Raw genomic sequence first — 24,043 nt, forward strand, 5'->3', positions numbered from 1 at the left:
ATCAATCACAGAATTAATGCTAAAAGCGACTGTTCTGTTCATCCTATCTGTGTCAATTCTCTGTAAGCTACTTAGCCAGTCCCACAATGACAGTCTAAAAAGAGGTTGAGGAGTAAGTGCAGGTCTTTAGTTAACATCTGCAGACTTGCTGCAACAGGAGTATTGTGCCCAGTTCAGGACAGCAGACTTCAAGAAGGATGTAAAAGCTTTGGAGAGAGGGCAGAAGAGATTTGTAAGAATGATACCAGGGAATTTCAGAGAGACTGGAGAAGATGGGCTGTTCCTGTTGGAGACTAGAAGGCCAACAGGAGATCTGACAGAGGTATTCAAAACCGTGAGGGGTCTATTTAGAATCAGGAGAAACTGTTCCCCCTTGTGAAAGAATGAAGAACAAACAGGTGCAAATTTTAAGTAATTGGTAAATGATGCAAACTTGTGGAGAAAAAAAAAATCCATGCAGCAAACGGCTAAGTATGGAATGCACTGTCTGAGAGTGTGGTGGAGGCAGGCTCAATTAAGGACTTCAAAAGGGACTTAAATGGTTCAAGGCTTGTGTATAGATATGTACCTTGGGTGCTGGTTGTCTAGTAATTCTCTGGCTGTCCTCTGTTTAGCTTATCCTGTGATCATTGTGCTGTCCCAGTCGAATTTGTGGTCCCTGTCATCTGTGTGTATGGCTATTAGGGACAGCTGGTCGTGGCGTTAAGTGTCTAGTTGGTGTTCATGGATGCGGATTGTTAGTTGTCTGCGTGCTTGCCCTATATAGTGTTTCATGCAGTCTTTGCAAGGAATTCTGTAAACTACATTAGTCTTGCACATGATGGGTATTTGGTCTTTTGTCCTGATAAGTTGTTGTCTGAGTATGCCAGAGAATTCCTGGAATCATGGCACTCATCCACAGGCCCTATCAACAAGCACATTGGCCTGGACCCGATATACTGGTCACTACAACAAAGTACCGGAACCAGCAACTGGAAGCAGCAGAAACGGAACCAAATAAGCTCCAGAAGGCAGAGTACAGCAGCACTTGACAGGAGGTTCCAAAGCACTGAAGATGTCACCCAAACAGGAGACGAAACATCTGCAAGTCAACTTCCCAGCTCAGCGGACATACGCACAACCACAAAATTAGATGGTTATTTGGTCAATAACAATGTGGATTACAGGAAGAATGACATAAGCTGAGATGCTCATTTGGAAAGCTGGCACAGAATGGACAAAATGGCTTCCTTCAGTACTCTAACAATTCTTTTCTTTCTTTTAAACGTACATGGGATGTGGGCATTGCTGGTCAGGCCAGCATTTATTGCCCATCCTCAGTTGAAGAGTCAATCACATTGCTAAGGGTCTGGAGTCACATTGGCCAGAGCAGGTAAGGATGGCTGGGCATTAGTGAACCTGACTGGTTTTTATGACAATCGACAGTAATTTCATGGTCATCATGAGACCAGCCTGTCTATTAAATTAGAGATTTTTATTGTTATCTGCCACGGTGCGATTCAGACCCATTGTCTGTAAAACATTACCTTGCAGCTCTGCTTACTAGTCCAGTGACAAAAACATTAAGCCACCACCTCCACATATTTTGAGATTTCACACAGTTTATAACAAAGGGATGAAATTTGTGGCAAGGGATGAAATTACTGTAATCCTGCCTTCCTGTACAATGCACTTTCACTTCCCATGCCTGCTATCCTGCACTCTATCTGACCTGTGACTGACAATTCAGTGTCATGTAATGGCCTGTTAGTTGCAGCTTGTAGGCTCATGCCTTCTAAGAACTACAGCTGGACTGTCCAAATGCACAATTCATAACAGAAAAAAGAGCTCTTGATAGTTTTCATTGGCTGTGTGGCTCTAAAAGCAGCACATGAGTATCTGGATCACTCATCACATGCTTCCTGCAATTGAAACCCAAGTTTTCTGGTAAAGGAACTTTCCTGACGACTCGGTGTCTCAAAATGCTTTAGAGCAATTGAAGTCATGCAGTTACTGCAGGGACTGAGCGGCAGCCAATTCCCACAAACAGGAAAGCAATAATGACCAGATTTCTGTTTTTGTTGATTGAGGGATAAATATTGATGGGACACTGAGGTTAACTGCCCTGGTCATCGTCGAAAGACCGCCATGGGATATTTTTACACACGGCAAAGACAGCAAACGGGGCCTTGGTTTTAACATCTCATATAAAAGGCAACACTTCCAGCACTGCAGCACTCTTTCAGGACCTCACTGAAGCAACAGTCTTGTTTCTCTTCTTAAAAAACTGAAATTACTGCGGATGTTGGAAATCAGAAACAAAAACAGAAATTGCTGGAAAAGCTCAGCAGATCTGGCAGCATCTAGAGAGAGAAGTCAGAGTTAACATTTCAGGTCCAGGGACCCTTCCTGAGAACTGATTGTAACTCAGAAAAGGCTGGATTTTATAGAGAAGATGGGGCGGAGGAGGGCAGGGGGCGGGGAGAGAGTACACAATAGGTGGAGATAGAGCCCAAAGAGAGAGAAGAACAGTTGGACAGACAAAGGAGTGGATAATGATCAGTCTGAGAGGATGATTAGCTATTAATGGCGCAAACTGGAAGAACAGCAGCTCATTTTCCACTTGGGAATTCTACAGCCTTCTGGACTTAATATCGAGTTCAACAACTTTCGGACTGGAGCTCTCCCATCTTCTGACCCCTTAACCCCCACACATTAGGCATTGTCATCACTTTGTCTGCTATTACACACAACCCACTGTTAGCTACTAACAGTTTCTATTAATAGCTATGCATTCTCCCAGCTTGATCATTATCCACTCCTTTGTCTGTCCAATAGTTCTTCTCTCTCTTTGGGCTCTATCCCCATCGATCACTTATATCATTTCGACCTCACTCCCTTCCCCCACACCAGCTTCCACATATCAACATTTTCCTAGCTACTATGAGGAAGGGTCACTGGACCCAAAATGGTAACTCTGATTTCTCTGCACAGATGCTGCCAGACCTGCTGAGCTTTTCCAACAACTTCTGTTTTTGAGTCTAGCTCTTTTTTTTTGGTGGGAACTAAAATGCGACGCGCAGCAAACCTCACCCTTAAGCTGTGAATTTGGTGTATGAAAGTTACTTCAGACAACCTGGGAGACATACTTCTGGAAAGCCCACGCCTCACCTCAAGTTGTAGCTATTGTACATGTACAGCACGCACCTGCACTATTCCCCTTGTCAGAAACTGAGACTATCCCACCTCTGGGAACAGGTCCAATTCTTTGCACATTAGTTCTCAAGTTTAATTACACAGGAACTCTGATTGTTTAGTGCTCAGGATTTAATGCTTAGACAGGTGCAGCCATCAGCAAATCATGAGAAACAACACAAGCCAGTGACAAATAGTGATTGATGGATTACAACGTTTATGCAATACATTATGCATTTTCACATCAGACCACAAAGTAAAGATGTTTTAATGCCCAATAAACGTCATTACACTTAATTTAAGATGTCACATGAATCTCCCTCACACAGTGAGTTCCTCACAACTGGGTGGCTTATCAGGTGGATAGGCATTAACATTTCCTTTTTAAAATAACATAAGTTATGTCATACAATTTGTACCAAGATATTCAATGCTGTGTGTGGCTCATCTGTCATGTTAAGCAAAACAAAAATAACAGGAAAATAGGAACTGTTGGACAAACTCAACAGATCTGGTAGTGTTTGTAGAGAGAAGACAGAGTTAACGATTTGAGTTCAGTGACCCTTCCTCTGAACGCCATGAGATCTTTAACAGCCACCATCTTCTTTATGTCTTCTCAAAAAGGGTCACTGGACTTGTAACCTTAACTCTGCTTTCTCTCCACAGAGGTTACCAGACTTGCTGTGTTTCTCCACTAGTTTCTGGTTTTGTTTCAGATTTTCAGCATCCACAGTTGCTTATTTTATTACACAAGAATAACTGAAGATCAAAGTTTGTGCGAAGATTTGTAGCTCGGGTGCTCGTTGTTGTGGTTCTGTTCGCCGAGCTGGAAGTTTTTGTTACAAAGGTTTCATCCCCTGTCTAGGTGACATCCTCAGTGCTTGGGAGCCTCCTGTGAAGCGCTTCTGTGGTGTTTCCTCCGGCATTTATAGTGGCCTGTCCCTGCCGCTTCTGGTTGTCAGTTTCAGCTGTCCGCTGTAGTGGCCGGTATATTGGGTCCAGGTCGATGTGTTTGTTGATGGAGTTTGTGGATGAGTGCCATGCTACTAGGAATTCCCTGGCTGTTCTTTGTTTGGCTTGCCCTATAATGGTAGCGTTGTCCCAGTCGAATTCATGTTGCTTGTCGTCTGCGTGTGTGGCTACTAAGGATAGCTGGTCGTGGCGTTTCGTGGCTAGTTGATGTTCATGGATGTGGATCGTTAGCTGTCTTCCTGTTTGTCCTATATAGTGTTTTGTGCAGTTCTTGCATGGGATTTTGTACACTATCCCATGCAAGGACTGCACAAAACACCATATAGGACAAACAGGAAGACAGCTAACGATTCGCATCCACGAACATCAACTAGCCACAGGGACACAGATCCAGCCCCACTCCCAGTTCTGCACACTGTCAATATTCCCCGTCACCAGAGTAACCCAAAAACAGACACTCAATAGCTGGTGTCATTATCACAAAGACTTTTACCAATGTTTTTTTCGGGGAGGGTAAGCAGAATTGAAGTTCAGCCCATCATCTTCAGGAATGGGAGAGCAAATGCAGGGGTCACATAGCACAGTTGACAGCATTCATGTCCCTTAATTACAAGGTTCAGGGTTCAAGTGCCACTCCACAGCTTGAGTACAAAGACCCAGATTAACACCCTGGGGCAGTACAGAGGCAGTGTTGCACTGTGGTAGGTGCCACCTTGCAGACAGGATATTAACCTGAGTCCCCATCAGCCTGCTCACCCCAAAAACAGATTATATGCTTATTATCGCATAGTTGTTTATGGGAGCTTGCTGTATACAAATCTGTTGCTGCATCTCCAACATTACAAGAGTGACTACAGTTCTAAAGGTGTAGGGGTCAATTGGCTTGATTGCTAGTTTGTGACGCAGAGTGATGTCCATAAACATGGGTTCAATTCCCACACCAGCTGAGGTTACCACGAAGATCCCACCTTCTCAACCTCAGTCCTAGCCTGAGGTGTGGTGACCTTTTGGCTAAACCACCACCAGTTGTCCCTCTCTAATGAGGCAAAGCCCTATGGTTCTCTTGAAGTGTAAAAGTCTCCATACTCCTAAAGTGCTTAAATGGTTGTAAAGTTATATAAAATGGTCAAGAAAAGCACAAGTCTTTCTTTTCATGTTCTTAACCTGGATGGTGGTTATTATGCTCATTGATTTCCTTATTCAATTCTCCTCAAAATATTGTTTCCACTGGGCATTCAAACTTCCTAAAGCTTCAGTTCTGCTGTTGCTCCTAGCCAAACATTGTTGTCAATCTCTCAGATCTCCATCCACACCATCATTGCTGACCAGTGATAAATGTGTCCATTTTAAATTCTCATGTTTAAACTTAAACTCCTTTCATGGTTTCACAATTTACTACAGCAGTTACCCCTTCTGGCACTAAAACAGCCGTGCTGCATTTTTACGTTGTCTTTAACACAAGGAAAAAATCTGCGCCCACACCTCCGCCCTCAGCTCCGTCCAAGGCCCCAAAGGATCCTTCCACATTTGACACAGATTTACCTATACTTCCACACACGTCATCTACTGTATCCATTGCTCTCGAAGTGGTCTCCTCTACACTGGGGAGACAAGACACCAACTTGCGGAATGTTTCAAAGAACATCTGTGGGACACATAAACTAAACAACCCCACCGCCAAACATTTTAACTCCCCCTCCATCTCTACCAAGGACATGCAGGTCCTGGGCTTTCTCCACTACCAAACTCTAGCCACCCGACGTCTGGAGGAAGAATGCCTCATCTTCCGCCTTGGGACCCTCCAACCACAAGGGATCAAAGTGGATTTCACCGGTTTCCCCCTTTCCCTCCCCCTCCCACCTTATCCCAGATCCAACCTTCTAACTCGGCACTGCCCTCTTGAACTGTCCTACCTGTTCATCTTCTTTCCCACCTATTGGCTCCACCTTCCTCTCCCCGCCCTATCACTTTTACCCCCACCTCCATCCACCTATCGCATTCCCAGCTACCTTCCCCCAGCCCCACCCCTGCCCATTTATCTCTCAGCCCCCTTGGGCCACCCCCTCATTCCTGATGAAGAGCTTATGCTCAAAACATCGACACGCGTCCTCCACGAATGCTGCCTGGCTGGCTGTGCTTTTCCAGTATCACACTCTTTGACTCTGATCTCCAGCATCTGCAGTCCTCACTTTCTCCCATAAGGAAAAAAAATTCAAGTTACACCACAGGGACAGGAAGGGATAACAAAATGGATGCAAAGGAGTTTGGGAGGGTATATCCCAAAGAAGCAGGTTACTATTCATCCATCTCCCTCATCATACATCAGCAATTTGCAGGAAGACAAGCCCCATGATGTTTGTATTTTGATACAATTCCTTTTTGAATCCAAACATGCACACAAATAGAGACAGACACACAATCACACAGACACTCACAGGGTCATATATACACACAGACACTCACAGGGTCATATATACACACACACACACACAATCTCAGTCTATCACACATAGTCGCATCCACAACTACAAGTATACACGTGTGCACGCGCGCACACACTATACTAACAGCTCATTGTCTTCGCCTGGCATCTGCAGACGTACATCATTCACTGGTGGGTGGATATTTTCAGACAGGAGTAATAATTCACTCACTTCAATGTACATACATCCTGAACCTAACTTCTCCCACACTGTTCCTGCTGACTGCTTAAAATAAAACTATCGTCTCAGTTACACATAGTGAGGCCACCAACATAGACATGCACATACTTTATACAATCCAAGCTGCTTTTGCAGCATTGTATAAGTTTTTTTGAACAGATAGCTTACAGGTACAGAAAAGCACTCTTTCCATTAAGCAGCTTTATAAAGAGGGCAAACTTCCAACACCTTCCCTGACAGTAGTTCGAGCAGAAGAACAGAAATTGATGGAGAAGCTCAGCAGGTCTGGCAGCATCTGTGGGAAGAACGCAGAGTTGCCGTTTCGAGTCCAGTGACTTTTCATCTGAACTGCCAGTTCTGATGAACAGCCATCAGACCCAACATTAATTCTGCTTTCTTCCCACAAATGCTGCCAGACCTGCTGAGCATCTCCATCAATTTCTGTGTTTGTTATAGATTCCATAATCCGTAGTCCTTTGTTTTATTTTAGCAGTTAGTAGAGGATTGGTCTTCCAAAACAGACTGATAAAATGAAAGTCATGGCCAAGGTAGCAAGAGGTTAATGGATCTCCACTGACACTCCACAATCCCAGGGTGAACAAATAGACACATATCAATGTTATGAGGCTGAGCCTGGGTTAATATTACAGGTCACATTCTGAGCAGGAGAATGCCCTTACAACGTTTCAGTCTGCACTTTTCCAGGTCATAATGAGCCAGGCGTAGAACTAAACTGCAATGGTTTGCCATTACAGGCAATGAATTAATTCTGGATAGCAACTATTGTAGGGTGTGAAATACAGCAGCCAGTTGGTGCACAGCAAGCTCAAACAAACAGCAACAAGATGATAATCAAATGAAATTTGATGTCGTTTGAGAGATAAATATTGGCCAAGACACCAAGGTTAATTCCACAGCACTTATTCAAAATATCACCCGCGGAAGAATTAAACTGGCAATATCCATCATCTTGTTTCACAGGTAACCTTTCAAAGAATTCAGTTAATGGATGATGATGTGGGTGGCAAGCCCAGTATTTATTGCCCATTCCCAATTACCCTCAAGAAAGTGGCAATGAGCTGCCGTCTTCGATCAGGGCTTTCCCAGACCCTTTGAGATGGGGTCAGAGGCCAAGGCAGTTGGCGAATAACACAGGAAGACATATTCCCATCACAACACCATTTTGCCAGTAGTGGACAGCCTGCTCAACAAGAACCCAACTGGGCCACTTAAGAAATTTGCTTGGCAATTTCAAAAAGGCAGTTAAGAACCGTAGAGTCACAGAGATGTACAGCATGGAAACAGACCCTTCGGTCCAACCTGTCCATGCTGACCAGATATGCCAACCCAATCTAGTCCCACCTGCCAGCACCCGGCCGATATTCCTCCAAACCCTTTCTATTCATATACACATGCAAACGCCTCTTAAATGTTGCAATTGTACTAACCTCCACCGGTAGCCGACTAGATATGCCAACCCAATCTAGTCCCACTTGCCAGCACCCGGCCCATATCCCTCCAAACCCTTTCTATTCATATACACATGCAAATGCTTCTTAAATGTTGCAATTGTACTAGCCTCCACCACTTCCTCTGGCAGCTCATTCCATGCATGAAAAAACTGCCTCTTAGGTCTCTTTTATATCTTTCCCCTCTCACCCTAAACCTATGCCCTCTCGTTCTGGACTTCCCAACTCCAGGGAAAACACTTTGCCTATGTACCCTATCCATGCCCCTCATAATTTTGTAAAACTCTATAAGGTTACCCCTCAGCCTCCGACGCTCCAGGGAAAACAGCCCCAGCCTGTTCAGCCTCTCCCTGTGGCTCAAATCCTCCAACCCTGGCAACATCCTTGGAAATCTTTTCTGAACCCTTTCAAGTTTCACAACATCTTTCCAACAGGAAGGTGACCAGAATTGTACGTGATATTCCAAACAGTGGCCGAACCAATGTCCTGTACAGCCACAACATGACCTCCCAACTCCTGAACTCAATACTCTGACCAATAAAGGAAAGCATACCTGCTTCACTATCCTATCTACTTGCGACTCCACTTTCAAGGAGCAATGAACCTCCACTCCAAGGTCTCTTTATTCAGCAGCAACACTCCCTGGGACCTTATCACAAAGTGTATAAGTCCTGCAAAGATTTGCTTTCCCAAAATGCAGCACCTCGCATTTATCTGAATTAAACTCCATCTGCCACTTCTCAGCCCATTGGCCATCTGGTCAAGATCCTGTTGTAATCTGTGGTAACCCTCTTCGCTGTCCACTACACCTCCAATTTTGGCGTCATCTGCAAACTTACTAACTGTACCTCTTATGCTCGCATCCAAATCATTTATGTAAATGACAAAAAGATGAGGACCTAGCACCGATCCTTGTGGCACTCCACTGGTCACAGGCCTCCAGTCTGAAAAACAACCCTCCACCACCACCCTCTGTCTTCTACCTTTGAGCCAGTTCTGTATCCAAATGGCTAGTTCTCCCTGTATTCCATGAGATCTAATCTTGCTAATCAGTCTCCCATGGGGAATCTTGTCGAACGCCTTACTGAATCCATATAGATCGCATCTACTGCTCTGCCCTCATCAATCTTCTTTGTTACTTCATCAAAAAACTCAATCAAGTTTGTGAGACATGATCTGCCACGCACAAAATCATGTTGACTATCCCTAATCAGTCCTTGCCTTTCCAAATACATGCACATCCTGTCCCTCAGGATTCCCTCCAACAACTTGCCCACCACCGACATCAGGCTCACCAGTCTATAGTTCCCTGGCTTGTCCTTACCACCCTTCTTAAATAGTAGTACCAAGTTAGCCAACCTCCAGTCTTCCAGCACCTCGCCTGTGACTATCGATGATACAAATATCTCAGCAAGAGGCCCAGCAATCACTTCTCTAGCTTCCCACAGAGTTCTACATTACACCTGACCAGGTTCTGGGGATTTATCCACCTTTGCCCGTTTCAAGGCATCCAGCACTTCTTCCTCTGTAATCTGGACATCTTGCAAGATGTCACCATCTATTTCCCTACAGTCTATATCTTCCATATCCTTTTCCACAGTAAATACTGATGCAAAATATTCATTTAGTATCTCCCCCATTTTCTGTGGCTCTACACAAAGGCTGCCTTGCTGATCTTTGAGGGGCCCTATTCTCTCCCTAGTTACCCTTTTGTCCTTAATATATTTGTAAAAACTCTTTGGATTCTCCTTAATTCTATTTGCCAAAGCTATCTCATGTCCCTGTTTTGTCCTCCTGATTTCCCTCTTAAGTACACTCCTACTTCCTTTATACTCTTCTAAGGATTCACTCAATCTATCCTGTCTATACCTTACATATGATTCCTTCTTTTTCATAACCAGACCCTCAATGTCTTTAGTCATCCAGCATTCCCTATACCTACCAGCCTTTCCTTTCACCCTGACAGGAATATATTTTCTCTGGATTCTCGTTATCTCATTTCTGAAGGCTTCCCATTTTCCAGCCGTCCTTTACCTACAAACATCTGCCCCCAATCAGCTTTTGAAAGTTCTTGCCTAATACCATCAAAATTGGCCTTTCTCCAATTTAGACCTTCAACTTTTAGATCTGGTCTATCCTTTTCCATCACTATCCTAAATCTAATAGAATTATGGTCGCTGGCCCCAAAGTGCTCCCCCACTGACACCTCAGTCACCTGCCCTGCCTTAATTCCCAAGAGTAAGTCAAGTTTTGCATCTTTTCTCGTGGGTACATCCACATACTGAATCAGAAAATTGTCTTGTACACACTGAACAAATTCCTCTCCATCTAAACCCTTAACACTATGGCAGTCCCAGTCTATGTTTGGAAAGTTAAAATCCCCTAAATTGTGGGCGGCACAGTGGCACAGTGGTTAGCACTGCTACCTCACAGCGCCAGAGACCCGGGTTCAATTCCTGCCTCAGGCGACTGACTGTGTGGAGTTTGCACATTCTCCCCGTGTCTGTGTGGGTTTCCTCCGGGTGCTCCGGTTTCCTCCCACAGTCCAAAAATGTGCAGGTTAGGTGAACTGACCATGCTAAATTGCCCGTAGGGGAAGGGGTAAATGTAGGGGAATGGGTGTGGGTGGGTTGCGCTTCGGCGGGTGAGTGTGGACTTGTTGGGCCGAAGGGCTGTTTCCACACTGTAAGTAATCTAATCTAATCATAACCACCCTATTATTCTTACAGATAGCTGAGACCTCCTGACAAGTTTGTTTCTCAATTTCCCTCTGACTATTAGGGGGTCTATAATACAATCCCAATAAGGCTATCATCCCTTTCATATTTCTCACTTCCACCCAAATAACTTCCTTGGATGTATTTCCGGGAATATCCTCCCTCAGCAGAGCTGTAATGCTATCCCTTATCAAAAATGCCCCCCCCCCCCCCCCACCCCTTGCCTCCCTTTCTATCCTTCCTGTAGCATTTATATCCTGAAATATGAAGCTGCCAGTCCTGCCCATCCCTGAGCCATGTTTCTGTAATTGCTATGAAATCCCAGTCCCACGTTCCTAACCATGCCCGGAGTTCATCTGCCTTCCCTGTTAGGTCCCTTGCATTGAAATAAATGCAGTTTAATTTATTAGTCCTACCTTGTCCCTGACTGTTTGACTCGCTTTTGTTCTCAACTGTACCAGTCTCAGATCGATCTCTTTCCTCACTATCTCCCCTAGGTTCCCCCCCACCACCTTACCAGTTTAAATCCTCCCGAGTAGCTCTAGCAAATCTCCCCAGCCAGTATATTAGTCTCCTTCCAATTTAGGTGCAATCTGTCCTTCTTGTACAGGTCACTTCTACCCCAAAAGAGATTCCAATGATCCAAATGTGAATCCTCCTCCCATACACCAGTTCGTCAGCTATGCATTCATCTGCTCTATCCTTCCCTCTATTCCTGCCCTCACTAACTCGTAGCACCGGGGGTAATCCGGATATTACTACTCTCGAGGACCTCCTTTTTAAATTTCTGCCTAACTCTCTGTAATCTCCCTTCAGAATCTCAACCTTTTCCCTTCCTACGTCGTCAGTTCCAATGTGGACAATAATCTCTTGCTGGCCCCTCTCCCCCGTGAGAACATTCTGCACCCTCTCTGAGACATCCTTGATCCTGGTACCAGGGAAGCAACACATCATTCTGCTTTTTCACTGCTGGCCACAGAAACGTCTATCTGTATAGTGAACTAGAGAATCCCCCAACACAATTGATTGCTTGAAACCCAATGTACGGCTCGTTGCATAGGAGCCAGTCTCAATACCAGAAACTTGGCTGTTCCTGCTACGTTCCCCCAACCACATTCCTCTGGGTCTGGGGTCGCACGTGGGCCCAAATCAAGTAAGGTCAGGACGGGCTGGATTTCATTTGATTTATTATTGTCACACGTACCAAAATACAGTGAAAATATTTGTTTTGCGTGCTAACCAGACAATTCATACCTTATATAAGTACATCAGGTAATAGAGCAGACTGCAGAACATAATGTTACAGCTACAGAAAAGGTGCAGAGAACGATCCACTCTAATATATGAGAGGTCTGTTCATAAGTCTGATAACTGCGGGGAAGAAGCTGTTCTTGAATCTGTTGGTATGTGTTTTCAAACTTTTGTATCTTCTGCCCAATGGAAGAGGGTGGAAGAGAGTATAACTGGGGCAGGAGGGGTCTATGATTATGTTGGCTGCTTTCCCGAGGCAACACAGACAGAGTCAATGGAAGAATGTTACACGTGGGGTGTGTTTTTGGTAAGGGGGCACATAAAATAGGGCAAATGGCCAGTCCAACACCTTCCCACCTACCCCTCCGCTCATCCTGAAAGTACAGAGAGATGGTAAGTCAGAATAGACAGGGTTTATTTCACAATTTGTAAAACAATGGGAAGAAAGTTATAGGGTGTCCTGTGCCTACCAGGAGAACCTCACTTCTCTGCCAAAGTGGAATGAGTCCGTGACAGACAAAGTCTTCGGGAGTCAAGAGAACATGTGTAAACTTAGCTGCAGTGATTGCAATGAGAGTTCAAATCAAAACTACATGAGTCATTTGTTTCCAAGTTACTCAAGGCATTTATACTCTTGGGATTGCTATTTCACAACAAACCCCTTTAGATCTCATTTAGAAAAAAAGACAAAGAGAATTAAATTTTTGAAAACATGAACAACAGATATAATGACAAGACATTAACCATCCAAAAGAGATACAGAGGTGAACTGAAGCAGTTGAAAATTCACAACACTGAAAGTGAGGAATAAAGAAAGAGACTGAACAAATGTGGCCACACAAGGAGAGATGTCTGGATCTCTCACATGTAGGAGGAGTTCAATTCACAGGAAGCTGAGTAACAAGTGGCAATCACTCCACACAAAGTTACCAACACAGCCAATGTAAATCAGCTGCATGCACTCTCCTATTCCCCCACAAGACCATCAGCAGGCAGCAATACATTCATCACGGGTTTCCAAATTTCAACTTTTGACAAGAATGAGTTCAGGTGCAAGGATTTTGTTTTGCAAAATTAGGTAATGTTGATACCTGCTGGTGTGTCTACACCTCAATTAAAATCGAAGCCTCCACGATCACGTTTCCTGCTGGGCTTGGTGTTCAAGGATAATCCAGCAGCTTAATTCTGTGTGATTTCTCTATCCATGAGTGGTCAGGGCTGGCATGAAGAATGACTACTCATCCTCTCTTAGAAAATACTTTTTAACACTCCTTCACAGGATGTGGACGTCACTGACTGAACCAGCATTCACAGCCCATCCTTAATTGCACAGTGAGCAATTTAGAGTCACGTCAACCACAATGCTGTAGATGCTGGAGATTAGAGTCCAGAGTGCGATGCTGGAAAAGCACAGCAGGTCAGGCAGCATCCGAGGAACAGGACAGTCGACGTTTTGGGCAAAAAGCCCTTCATCAGGTTCAATCTCCTGTGGCAGACACCTGATGAAAGGTTTCTGCCCGACTCTCCTACTCCTTGGATAGTGACTGACTTGCTGTGCTTTTTCAGCACCATAATGCTGTGGGTCTAGAGTCATATGTAGGCTAGACTAGGTAAGGATGGGAGATTTCCTTCACTGAAGGACATTACTGAACCAGACAGGTTTGCCAACAATTGACAATGTCATAAGACTCTTAACTGATTTCTTTTACATTGAATTCAAATTCCACCATCTGCCATGGTAGGATTCTAACTCAGGTCCCCAGATCATTACCTGGGTCTGGATTAAGAGAACGGCATTATTACCACTACATTAAGATGGAGGTGGATGCTAGTTATTTTCTTGGTTTATGTGGTGTAGAACGATGGTAATGTGCCAGGTTCAATCTCCTGTGGCAGTTTTGGTATCTGCCATCAGCTGTGGCAGATCTTTGAGGCTTGCCCCAATCACCTCACCCTCACCAGCTATGGGCATCACCAAAGTACACTGCTTTCAATGAAGCACTTTTAAAAAGGACAATATGGCAGCCAAATTGCACACACAGCAAGATGCCATAAACAGAAATATGATGATAAGCAGACAATCTGCTTTTGTGATTTGGACTGAAGGATAAATTTTAAGTCCAGAGTTTCCTGTGTTTTTCAAACAGAGCCACGGAATCATCTTTCCCCAACTATGTTTCCATCAATTTTCCTTTTTATCCTCATTTTCAACATCATTTCAAGAATTTTGCTGTTTATTCCAACCAAGGTCTCTGTTTTTAAAGTTTTAACATCTCAATTGGATGTTTGTCTATGGGTGTTTAGAATGATCACTGGGAAGCAAAGCAACTCATTCCAAATGCCTTAAATTCTGATCCCCTATGGAGTGATTGGGTCATAGCAGATTGGTTACATACACAATGCACAAAAAATCAAAAACAGCAAAAAATAACATTAACTCAAAAGCAACCACAAATGGGAAGTTATTACTGACAAAAATCAGCTAACACATTGCAGAAGTTGAGAACAGGGGTGGACGACGGGGGTAAAATCATTGGGCTAGTAATGCCCAGACTAATACTCTGAGGTTGCATATTCAAATCCCACCACAGCAGCTGACGTAATTAAATTCAATTAATGCAATCTGGAATTGAAAGTTAGTCATGGTGATAATGTCGTGTTAAACCCATCTGGTTCATTACCAAGGAACACAGGGAAGAAAACCTGCCACCCATGCCCAGTGTGGCCTAACTGCGATTCCAGATTCTTAGTAACATGATCAACTCTGAGCCGTCCTTCAATTCAAGGACCATTAGAGATGGACAAATTCCTCAAATGCTCATCTTGCCAGTGCCACCAACGTCCCACCGAAGCATAAAGAAAAAAAATATTGTTAACCATTCAGCTCCTTGAGCCAGCCTCACCTTTATTTAAAGAATGTATCACAACCCCATCTACCGAACTTGGTTCTCTAAAACGTGTACCTATATAATAAAAATCAATCAGTTTTCAAAAAGCATCGCCTCCAAACCTTGATAAAAGGTCTGTACTAAAAAGTCCAGACAGCAGAAATCTAAAATTAAAATAGAAACCGCTGGAAATATTCAGCAGGTCAAGAGAAGTGAAGCAGAGATTAAGGCTGACATTTCTTCGTCAGAACTGAGGAAAGATAGACAATAATTTGTCTGAAAACAACATGGAGTGCTGATAAAATAAGTCAGTAATGACAGAACAAGAAAAAAGAAAACTATGAAACAGAATGGAGGGAGGGGTTCTGATCTTAAACTATTAAACTCAGTCTTGAGCCCAGAGGGTTGCACAGGGCCAGTAGAAAGATGAAGTGTTGTTCAGTGAACTCACATCAACCTTCATTCGAACTCTACAGCAGGACAAGGACAGAATCATCAAAGTGGGAGAAAACCCTAAATAACCAATCAAACCTGCTGAGTATTTCCAACATTTTCTGTTTTTAAAAGCAAATCCCCACATATTTTGTCACATGGCACTGGCTTCAGCCTTGGTCATTCACAGCTCCTAATCTCCCTATAATCTATGCACTCCCTTTCTACGCACTCACCTCTTTATTGCTACCTTTGCTTCTGGAGCCATGACTCACCTTCTCTCAGCCTGGTATAAATATCTCCCTATTTCTCCCCTTTTTTTGGCTTTGACAAACGGTCATTTAGACTTGAAACGTCAGCTCTTTTCTCTCCTTACAGATGCTGTCAGACCTGCTGAGCTTTACCAGCATTTTCTCTTTTATTTTCTGTTCTTATGTCATCACCACAGTTCCAAACGCTCAAAGATGCGTAGCAAAATATTTCTGTGGTTCAGTCAAGACTTTAAGCTGCAAACAGACACAGAACCCCATCACACTTTATCAATAAATACTGAAACTCCAATAACTGATAATACTTTATTTAAATTCCACTTTGCTTACTTCACAATGAATGATGACTTACAGTGTGGGTCATTAAGTCAATAGAAATTCTGCTTGACATACAGACTAGTAGGAACAAGGTTTTTGCTAAATTGCAGCTATCAACAGACACCACTCCAACTTTTTTTTTAATTTATTCATTCACTGGATGAGGACATCACTGGCTAGAATTCATTACCCATGCCCAGAGGGCTGTTAAGAATCAACCACATTGCTGTGTGACTCCAGACCAGCTAAGGATGGCAGCAACCTTCCCTAAAGGACATTAGTGAACCAAATAATAAAAGCAAATTACTGCGGATCCTGGAATCTGAAACCAAAAGGGAAAATGTTGGAAAATCTCAGCAGGTCTGGCAGCATCTGTAAGGAGAGAAGAGAGCTGACATTTCGAGTCTAACTGACCCTTTGACGTCAGCTCTTTTCTCTCCTTACAGATACTGACAGACCTGCTGAGATCTTCCAGCATTTTCTCTTTTGGTTAGTGAACGAAATGTTTTTTTGGACCATCGGTCGTTATTAGAGACTCTTAATTCCGGATTTGTATTGAACTCAAATTCCATCATCTGTCGTAATGGGATTTGAACCTGGGTCCCCAGAACACGGTGGCACAGTGGTTAGCACTGCTGCCTTACAGCGCCAGAGACACGGGTTCAATTCCCACCTCAGGCGACTGACTGTGTAGCGTTTGCATGTTCTCCCCGTGTCTGTGTGGGTTTCCTCCGGGTGCTCCGGTTTCCTCCCACAGTCCAAAGATGTGCAGGTCAGGTAAATTGGCCATGCTAAATTGCCCGTAATGTTCAGTTAAAGGGGTAAATGTAGGGGAATGGGTGGGTTACGCTTCGGCGGGTCGGTGTGGACTTGTTGGGCCGAAGGGCCTGTTTCCACACTGTAATATAATCTAATCTAATCTAAACATTACCTGGGTCCCTGGATTAACCAGTGATAATCCCGCTAGGCCATCAACCCCCACCCCCCACCCCCATTGTCTATTGCTACACTTCATTCAGTTTATTTGGCTGCAAAATATCCCAAGACCTGCTAAAGGCGCTGCTTCATTGCTTTAAGAACCACATTGTAAAGCAGATGAGAATCATTGACAGATCTCGGTAACCGGGACCTTGGATTCATATCACACTACAGGTGACCTCGCTGCAACTACACACACACAGACACACCTGCACACACACTCTCATACAGGCCCATACATTCACATGACCCTCTCTCATACACAAGCTCTCTCTCATACGATCACACATATACCCCCACACTCACACAAGCGCCCTCTCACAGACCTATACCCCTTTACACTCTCACTCACACACATACACAACACTCTCACAGACACACACCCACCCACATGCACACATGTACATATAAGCTTGTGGGGTGAATTTGTACTTGCAGAATTGCATTTTATTTTATTCAAAAACTGCATGAATCCATGTAAGATTCTGTAAATCCATTTTTTAAGATTAGAATCAGTCTGAACATTGTGGCATAGACAGTCTCATACAGGGCACCTCACACCTGAAACGCATTATCTGGGCCAACATGACACCAGTTGTTAAAGTTCACTTGAGAATATAACTTTAAAAAAGTTCTGTGATTTACATATGAAAGAAGATGTTGTGAAACTTGAAAGGGCTCAGAAAAGATATACAAGGATGTTGCCAGGGTTGGAGGATTTGAGCTCTATGGAGAGGCTGAACAGGCTGGGGCTGTTTTCCCTGGAGTGCCGGAGACTGAGGGGTGACCTTACAGAGGTTTACAAAATTATGAGAGGCATGGATAGGATAAATAGACAAAGTCTTTTCCCTGGGGTCAGGGAGTCCAGAACTAGAGGGCATAGGTTTAGGGTGAGAGGGGAAAGATATAAAAGAGACCTACGGGGTAACTTTTTCACACAGAGGGTGGTACGTGTATGGAATGAGCTGCCAGAGGAAGTGGTGGAGGCTGGTACAATTGCAACATTTAAAAGGCACGTGGATGGGTATATGAATAGGAAGGGTTTGGAGGGAGATGGGCCAGGTGCTGGCAGGTGGGACTAGATTGGGTTGGGATATCTGGTCAGCATGGACGGGTTGGACCGAAGGGTCTGTTTCCATGCCGTACATCTCTATGACTCTATAACTGAAACCAACATGTTCATTCTAAAAGATGAGAGACTTAACAAACAATCCAGGTCTTTTTCAGTATATAATTTCAGTTGCATCACACTGTAAACTTTTGCTATAAATTCTAATTCTTATAATTTTATTCTCCACAACCACCTGATGAAGGAGCAGCACTCCGAAAGCTAGTGCTTCCAAATAAACCTGTTGGACTATAACCTGATGTTGTGTGATTTTTAACTTTGTACACCCCAGTCCAAAACCGGCATCTCCAAATCTCAGTAACCCAAAGCTGTCATGGAGCTCAAATGGAGCCCATTTTTATGAGCTGTTTTCCCCTTTCCTCAAGTTATATAGAGCCAACTGGCTCACACCCTTTTCTCTCCAAAGAAGAAGAGAGATGTTTTTATGGAAAGGTTCTTTTATAGTGTATGGCTAACTACTCTCACTCTCACTGAACATTCCTGGGTGAGATACAGCACCATCACAATTATTAGTTTTCCATAAATGCTTTAAAAACTGGTGAATGACAACAACAAAAAAATTATACTCCGCTCCTCAAGAACTGACGCTTTATCTTGGGCTGCATTCACACCCAACAAGAAATGGGCAGAATGGAGATAAATCTATAATTTCTCTTATTAATCTGTCCATAATAAACTATTGTTCATTGGAGCTTGCTGTGCAATAATTGGCAGTCATGTTTCCAAAAAACAACTGAAAAAACACTTCAAACATAATTAATTGGCTGCAAAACATGTTGGGGCAAATGAAATTTAGATAAATGTGAGATGCTGCATTTTGGAAAGGCAAATCAGGGCAGGACTTAGACACTTGATGGTAAAGTCCTGGGGAGTGTTGCTGAACAAAGAGACCTTGGAGTGCAGGTTCATAGTTCCCTGAAAGTGGAATCTCAAGTGTATAGGATAGTGAAGAAGGCATTTGGTATGCTTTCCTTTATTGGTCAGAGTTTTGAGTTTGGGAGGTTATGTTGCAGCTATACAGGACATTGGTTAGGCCAGTTTGGAATATTGTGTGAAATCCTGGTCTCCCTCCTATAGGAAGGATGTTGTGAAACTTGAAAGAGTTCAGAGGAGATTTACAAGGACGTTGCCAGGGTTGGAAGGTTTTGAGCTATAGGAAGAGGCTGAATAGGCTGGGGCTGTTTTCCCTGGAGCGTCAGAGGCTGAGGGGTGACCTTATAGAATCATTATAAAATCATGAGGGCCATGGATAGGGTAAATAAACAAGGTCTTTTCCCTGGGATAGGGGAGTCCAGAACAAGAGGGCATAGGGTAGGATGAGAGGGGTGACCTTATAGAATCATTATAAAATCATGAGGGCCATGGATAGGGTAAATAAACAAGGTCTTTTCCCTGGGATAGGGGAGTCCAGAACAAGAGGGCATAGGGTAGGATGAGAGGGGAAACATTTAAAAGAACCTAAGAGGCAACCTTTTCACACAGAGGGTGGTGTGTGTATGGAATGAGCTGCCAGAGGAAGTGGTGGAGGCTGGTACAATTGCAACATTTAAAAGGCATCTGGATGGATATATGAATAAGAAGGTTTAGAGAGATATGGGCCAAGTGCTGGCAAATGGGACTAAACTAATTTAGGATATCTGGTCAGCATGGATGAGTTGGATCAAAGGGTCAGTTTCAATGCTGCGCTTCTCTATGACTATGACTCTATAATGAAAAATATGATATGAAGTTTTATTGCTATGAGTAATCGTGATATTGCCTAATTTGTACAATTTAACCACCTTCCTGGAGAAATCAACCTGCTTTTATTGGGAGACATTGCTGCAGTTTTGTTTTGTCATTAGTTATTTGCCAATAGTATGTGAATAGTCTTTTCAAAGACTGTTTGCTGCTGTAATTCTTACCATAAATTCTGCCCTGCCTTGAACTCACAGGAGGACACAGTAGTGCATTTACCTGGTTATCCGATGGAAATAAAATGCACATTAACTCCCAAGGAGCACTTGAGCTTCATATTTAACAGCTCACCTGGCAGACGGTACTGCAGTATCTTGCCATTTTGCACTGGGAACAACGCAACAGAGATCCCTCCCTGTGAAGAAAAAAATATATTACCAACTAAATAAAACAGGAAAGGTTTATGGTTGAGTACAATTTAAATCACACAGCCTTGGTGACTTCAGAAAGTGCTTGGGAATAAGGTTTTCGTCAGAAAGTAAAGTTTCAAAATAGCAACTGATAAAAAGGCTGCTAAAACACATTATGCAAAGCAACACATGCAAGTTTATATTTATGTACAGCCGGAGATAAAATTCCAAAGTGACCTCGATTTGACGGTGATGTTTGATCACCGTCTAATTCTGCTTTGCTTTCAACTGTTTTCTCAATGACATGAACCAGTCAGCACCAATGAGATGAATACCATTCACCAAGAGGCAAATGATGATGAATGTCATTTCCCACTGTAAAAATACATGCAAATGCTGCTGTTATCATGAGATTAGTCATTGAATCCCATCAGGTGCCTCAGAAAATTCTAGAGTCTTATTTTGGAGCTGCCCCATTGTGGAATTGAACTAATCTGGCAGCCTGGTGGCCTTATTAATCCGCATTTTGCAAGAGGTGAATAATCGAAAGGATTCTATATTAAACAGCACTGATTCAGAAACGGTCTGTAAAACCACTGCACTTATGAAGTTGTCTGCTCTGATTAAAAAGATTACAGTCAATCAAAGCAAAACCTTTTCATTCTCCTGTTTACTTGCAGAGGTCTTTTAGTTGCTGAAGTCCTTGATTTCAAACACTTGCTGCTGTAGTTGGAAAAAAGCTGATGTAGCACCACAGAGCCAGCGACGGATCTTCTCAATGGTGACCACCATGATATGGGAAACACGCAACATATTCCAGAGTTCAACATACAAACACTGTCACAGCCACAGGCAGTACACCCTATATCATCATCATTCACTGTGTAAAATGGCTTTTCCTCATGTCAATATCAGTTTAAAGTATTCAGCTTCTTGATCCTTCTGTTGATGTGAATAGTTTCCTGCCTCTCCTAATTCAGAGTTTTCAGCGGTGTCAGCTGTGGCTTAGTCGGTAGCACACTTGCTTCTGAATCAGATGGTTCCAGGTTCTAGTCCTACTCTGACAGCTTGGCACAAATGTGAAGATGGACACTCCGGTCAGGAACAGCGACTGTGCTACTCTGTCAAAACCACAAATGGGATGAGAAGTCAAGGCCCTAGCTCAGGTGCATGTAAAATATCTGACAGCACTATTTCAAAGAAGAGACAGGCAGGTTCCCTCAGTATTCAGGCCATTATTCGTCCTTCGATCAACATCAGGAAAAACTTCACATCGCTACTTGAGGGAGCTGCCACATTTCCTGTATTGTAACAGCGATTACTCTCCAAGGTTCACTCAATTCATTGCAAAACACGTTTGTGGTCATGAAAAATTTGATATAAAGAACAACCCAAATCATACAGTCACAGATGCACAGATTCATACAGGGCGGAAAAAAAAATAATCCAAGAGTATCTTGTCTGCTGTGGTTCTGTTTGCCGAGCTGGAAGTTTTTGTTGCAAACGTTTCATCCCCTGTCTAGGTGACATCCTCAGTGCTTGGGAGCCTCCTGTGAAGCGCTTCTGTGGTGTTTCCTCCGGCATTTATAGTGGCCTGTCCCTGCCGCTTCCTGTTGTCAGTTTCAGCTGTCCGCTGTAGTGGCCGGTATATTGGGTCCAGGTCGATGTGTTTGTTGATGGAGTTTGTGGATGAGTGCCAAGCTTCTAGGAATTCCCTGGCTGTTCTTTGTTTCACTTGCCCTATAATGGTAGTGTTGTCCCAGTCAAATTCATGTTGCTTGTCGTGTGGCTACTAGGGATAGCTGGTCGTGTCGTTTCGTGGCTAGTTGATGTTCGTGGATGCAGATCGTTAGCTGTCTTCCTGTTTGTCCTATATAGTGTTTTGTGCAGTCCTTGCATGGGATTTTGTACACTACGTTAGTTTTGCTCATGCTGGGTATCGGGTCCTTCGTTTTGGTGAGTTGTTGTCTGAGCATGGCTGTTGGTTTGTGTGCTGTTATAAGTCCTAGTGGTCGCAGTAGTCTGGCTGTCATTTCAGAGATGCTCTTGATGTATGGTAGTGTGGCTTGTCCTTTGGGTTGCGGCATGTCCTCGTTCTGTTGTCTCTCCCTTAGGCATCTGTTGATGAAATTGCGAGGATATCCGTTTTTTGCGAATACCTTGTATAGGTGTTCCTCTTCCTCTTTTTGCAGTTCTGGTGTGCTGCAGTGTGTTGTGGCCCTTTTGAACAGTGTCTTGATGCAACTTCGTTTGTGTGTATTGGGGTGGTTGCTTTCATAGTTCAGGACTTGGTCTGTGTGTGAGGCTTTCCTGTATACCTTAGTGGTGAATTCTCCATTTGGTGTTCTCTGTACCCTCACGTCTAGGAATGGGAGTTGGTTGTCCTTTTCTTCCTCTCTCGTGAATCGGATTCCTGTGAGTGTGGAGTTGATGATCCGGTGTGTATTCTCTATTTCCGTGTTTTTAATGATTACAAAGGTGTCATCAACGTATCTGACCCAGAGTTAGGGTTGAATTTGTGGTAAGACTGTTACAGCCACTACAGCGGACAGCTGAAACTGACAACCGGAAGCGGCAGGGACAGGCCACTATAAATGCCGGAGGAAACACCACAGAAGCGCTTCACAGGAGGCTCCCAAGCACTGAGGATGTCGCCTAGACAGGGGACGAAACGTTTGCAACAAAAACTTCCAGCTCGGCGAACAGAACCACAGCAACGAGCACCCGAGCTACAAATCTTCTCACAAACTTTGAGTATCTTGTCTCTCCTTGTAGCTCATTTGCTCCATCCCAGGCAACATTCTGGTGAACTCCTCTGTATCCCTGCTAGTGCTATCACATCCTTCCTGTAGTGAGGGGACCAGAACTGCACACAGTACTCCAACTATGGCCTAACCAACACCCTTTCCAACTCCAACATTACTTCCTTGCTCTTACACTCTATACCATAACTGATGAAAGTGTCCCAAATGCCTTCTTAACTATCATAGTCATGTGCTCTGCTGACTTCAGGGATCTGTGAACAATTATCCCAAGATCCCTCTGTTCCTCTAAGTCACCCAGTGTCCTGCCATTCATTAAATCCTCCCTCATCATGTTTCTTCGCTCAAAATGCTTCACCTCACACTAATCGGAGTTAAATACCATCTGTCACTGGTTTGCCCATCTGACCAACCCATCTATATCTTTCTGTAACCTACAACCATCTTCTTCACTATTAGCCACTTTAACAATCTTGGTGTCATCTGCAAATTTGCTTAACATTTTCCCAACATTTTCATCTATATCATTTACGTGTATAATAATAAACAATAAGAGTCCCAATACTGATCCTTGTGGCACACTGCTGGACACTAGCCTCCAGTCACTCCCCTCTGTGTCCTATTACTAGGCAGTTTCTGATCCATCTTGCCAAGTTTCCCACAATTCCATGTGCTTTAATCTTCTCAATCAGTCTTCCATGTGGGACCTTGGCAAAAGCTTTGCTAAAATCTATATAAACTACTGTGCTGTAGAATCTAAGGATTCCTGGAAAATCACTGCCAGTTCATCCACTATCTCTGTAGCTACTTCCTTCAATACTCTAAGATACATTCCATCAGGTCTAGGTCTACCATGCAGTGTTGTAGGCACTATCACTAAAATGCTCACCCACTGAAACATCGCACACTTGGTCAGCGTCTTTTCTCAGAACTG

At 43.6% G+C, this 24,043-nt stretch overlaps 1 protein-coding gene across 2 annotated transcripts in view; it reads right to left on the bottom strand.

Annotated features, from left to right (window-relative positions):
* Positions 1 to 24,043, bottom strand: part of smyd3 (SET and MYND domain containing 3) — an 815,623-nt gene that overhangs the window by 574,665 nt on the left and 216,915 nt on the right. For both annotated transcript variants that reach the window (XM_043695426.2, XM_087991171.1), the window contains exon 2: positions 20,289 to 20,352. In XM_043695426.2, coding sequence (XP_043551361.1) covers positions 20,289 to 20,352 — 64 coding nt within the window. The remainder of the gene's footprint in view (positions 1 to 20,288; positions 20,353 to 24,043) is intronic.

Source organism: Chiloscyllium plagiosum, unplaced genomic scaffold (assembly GCF_037043375.1).
Source record: "Chiloscyllium plagiosum isolate Xiang-an unplaced genomic scaffold, Cpla_swu_hap1 HiC_scaffold_10, whole genome shotgun sequence".
In the NCBI taxonomy this organism is placed as follows: Eukaryota; Metazoa; Chordata; class Chondrichthyes; order Orectolobiformes; family Hemiscylliidae; genus Chiloscyllium; species Chiloscyllium plagiosum.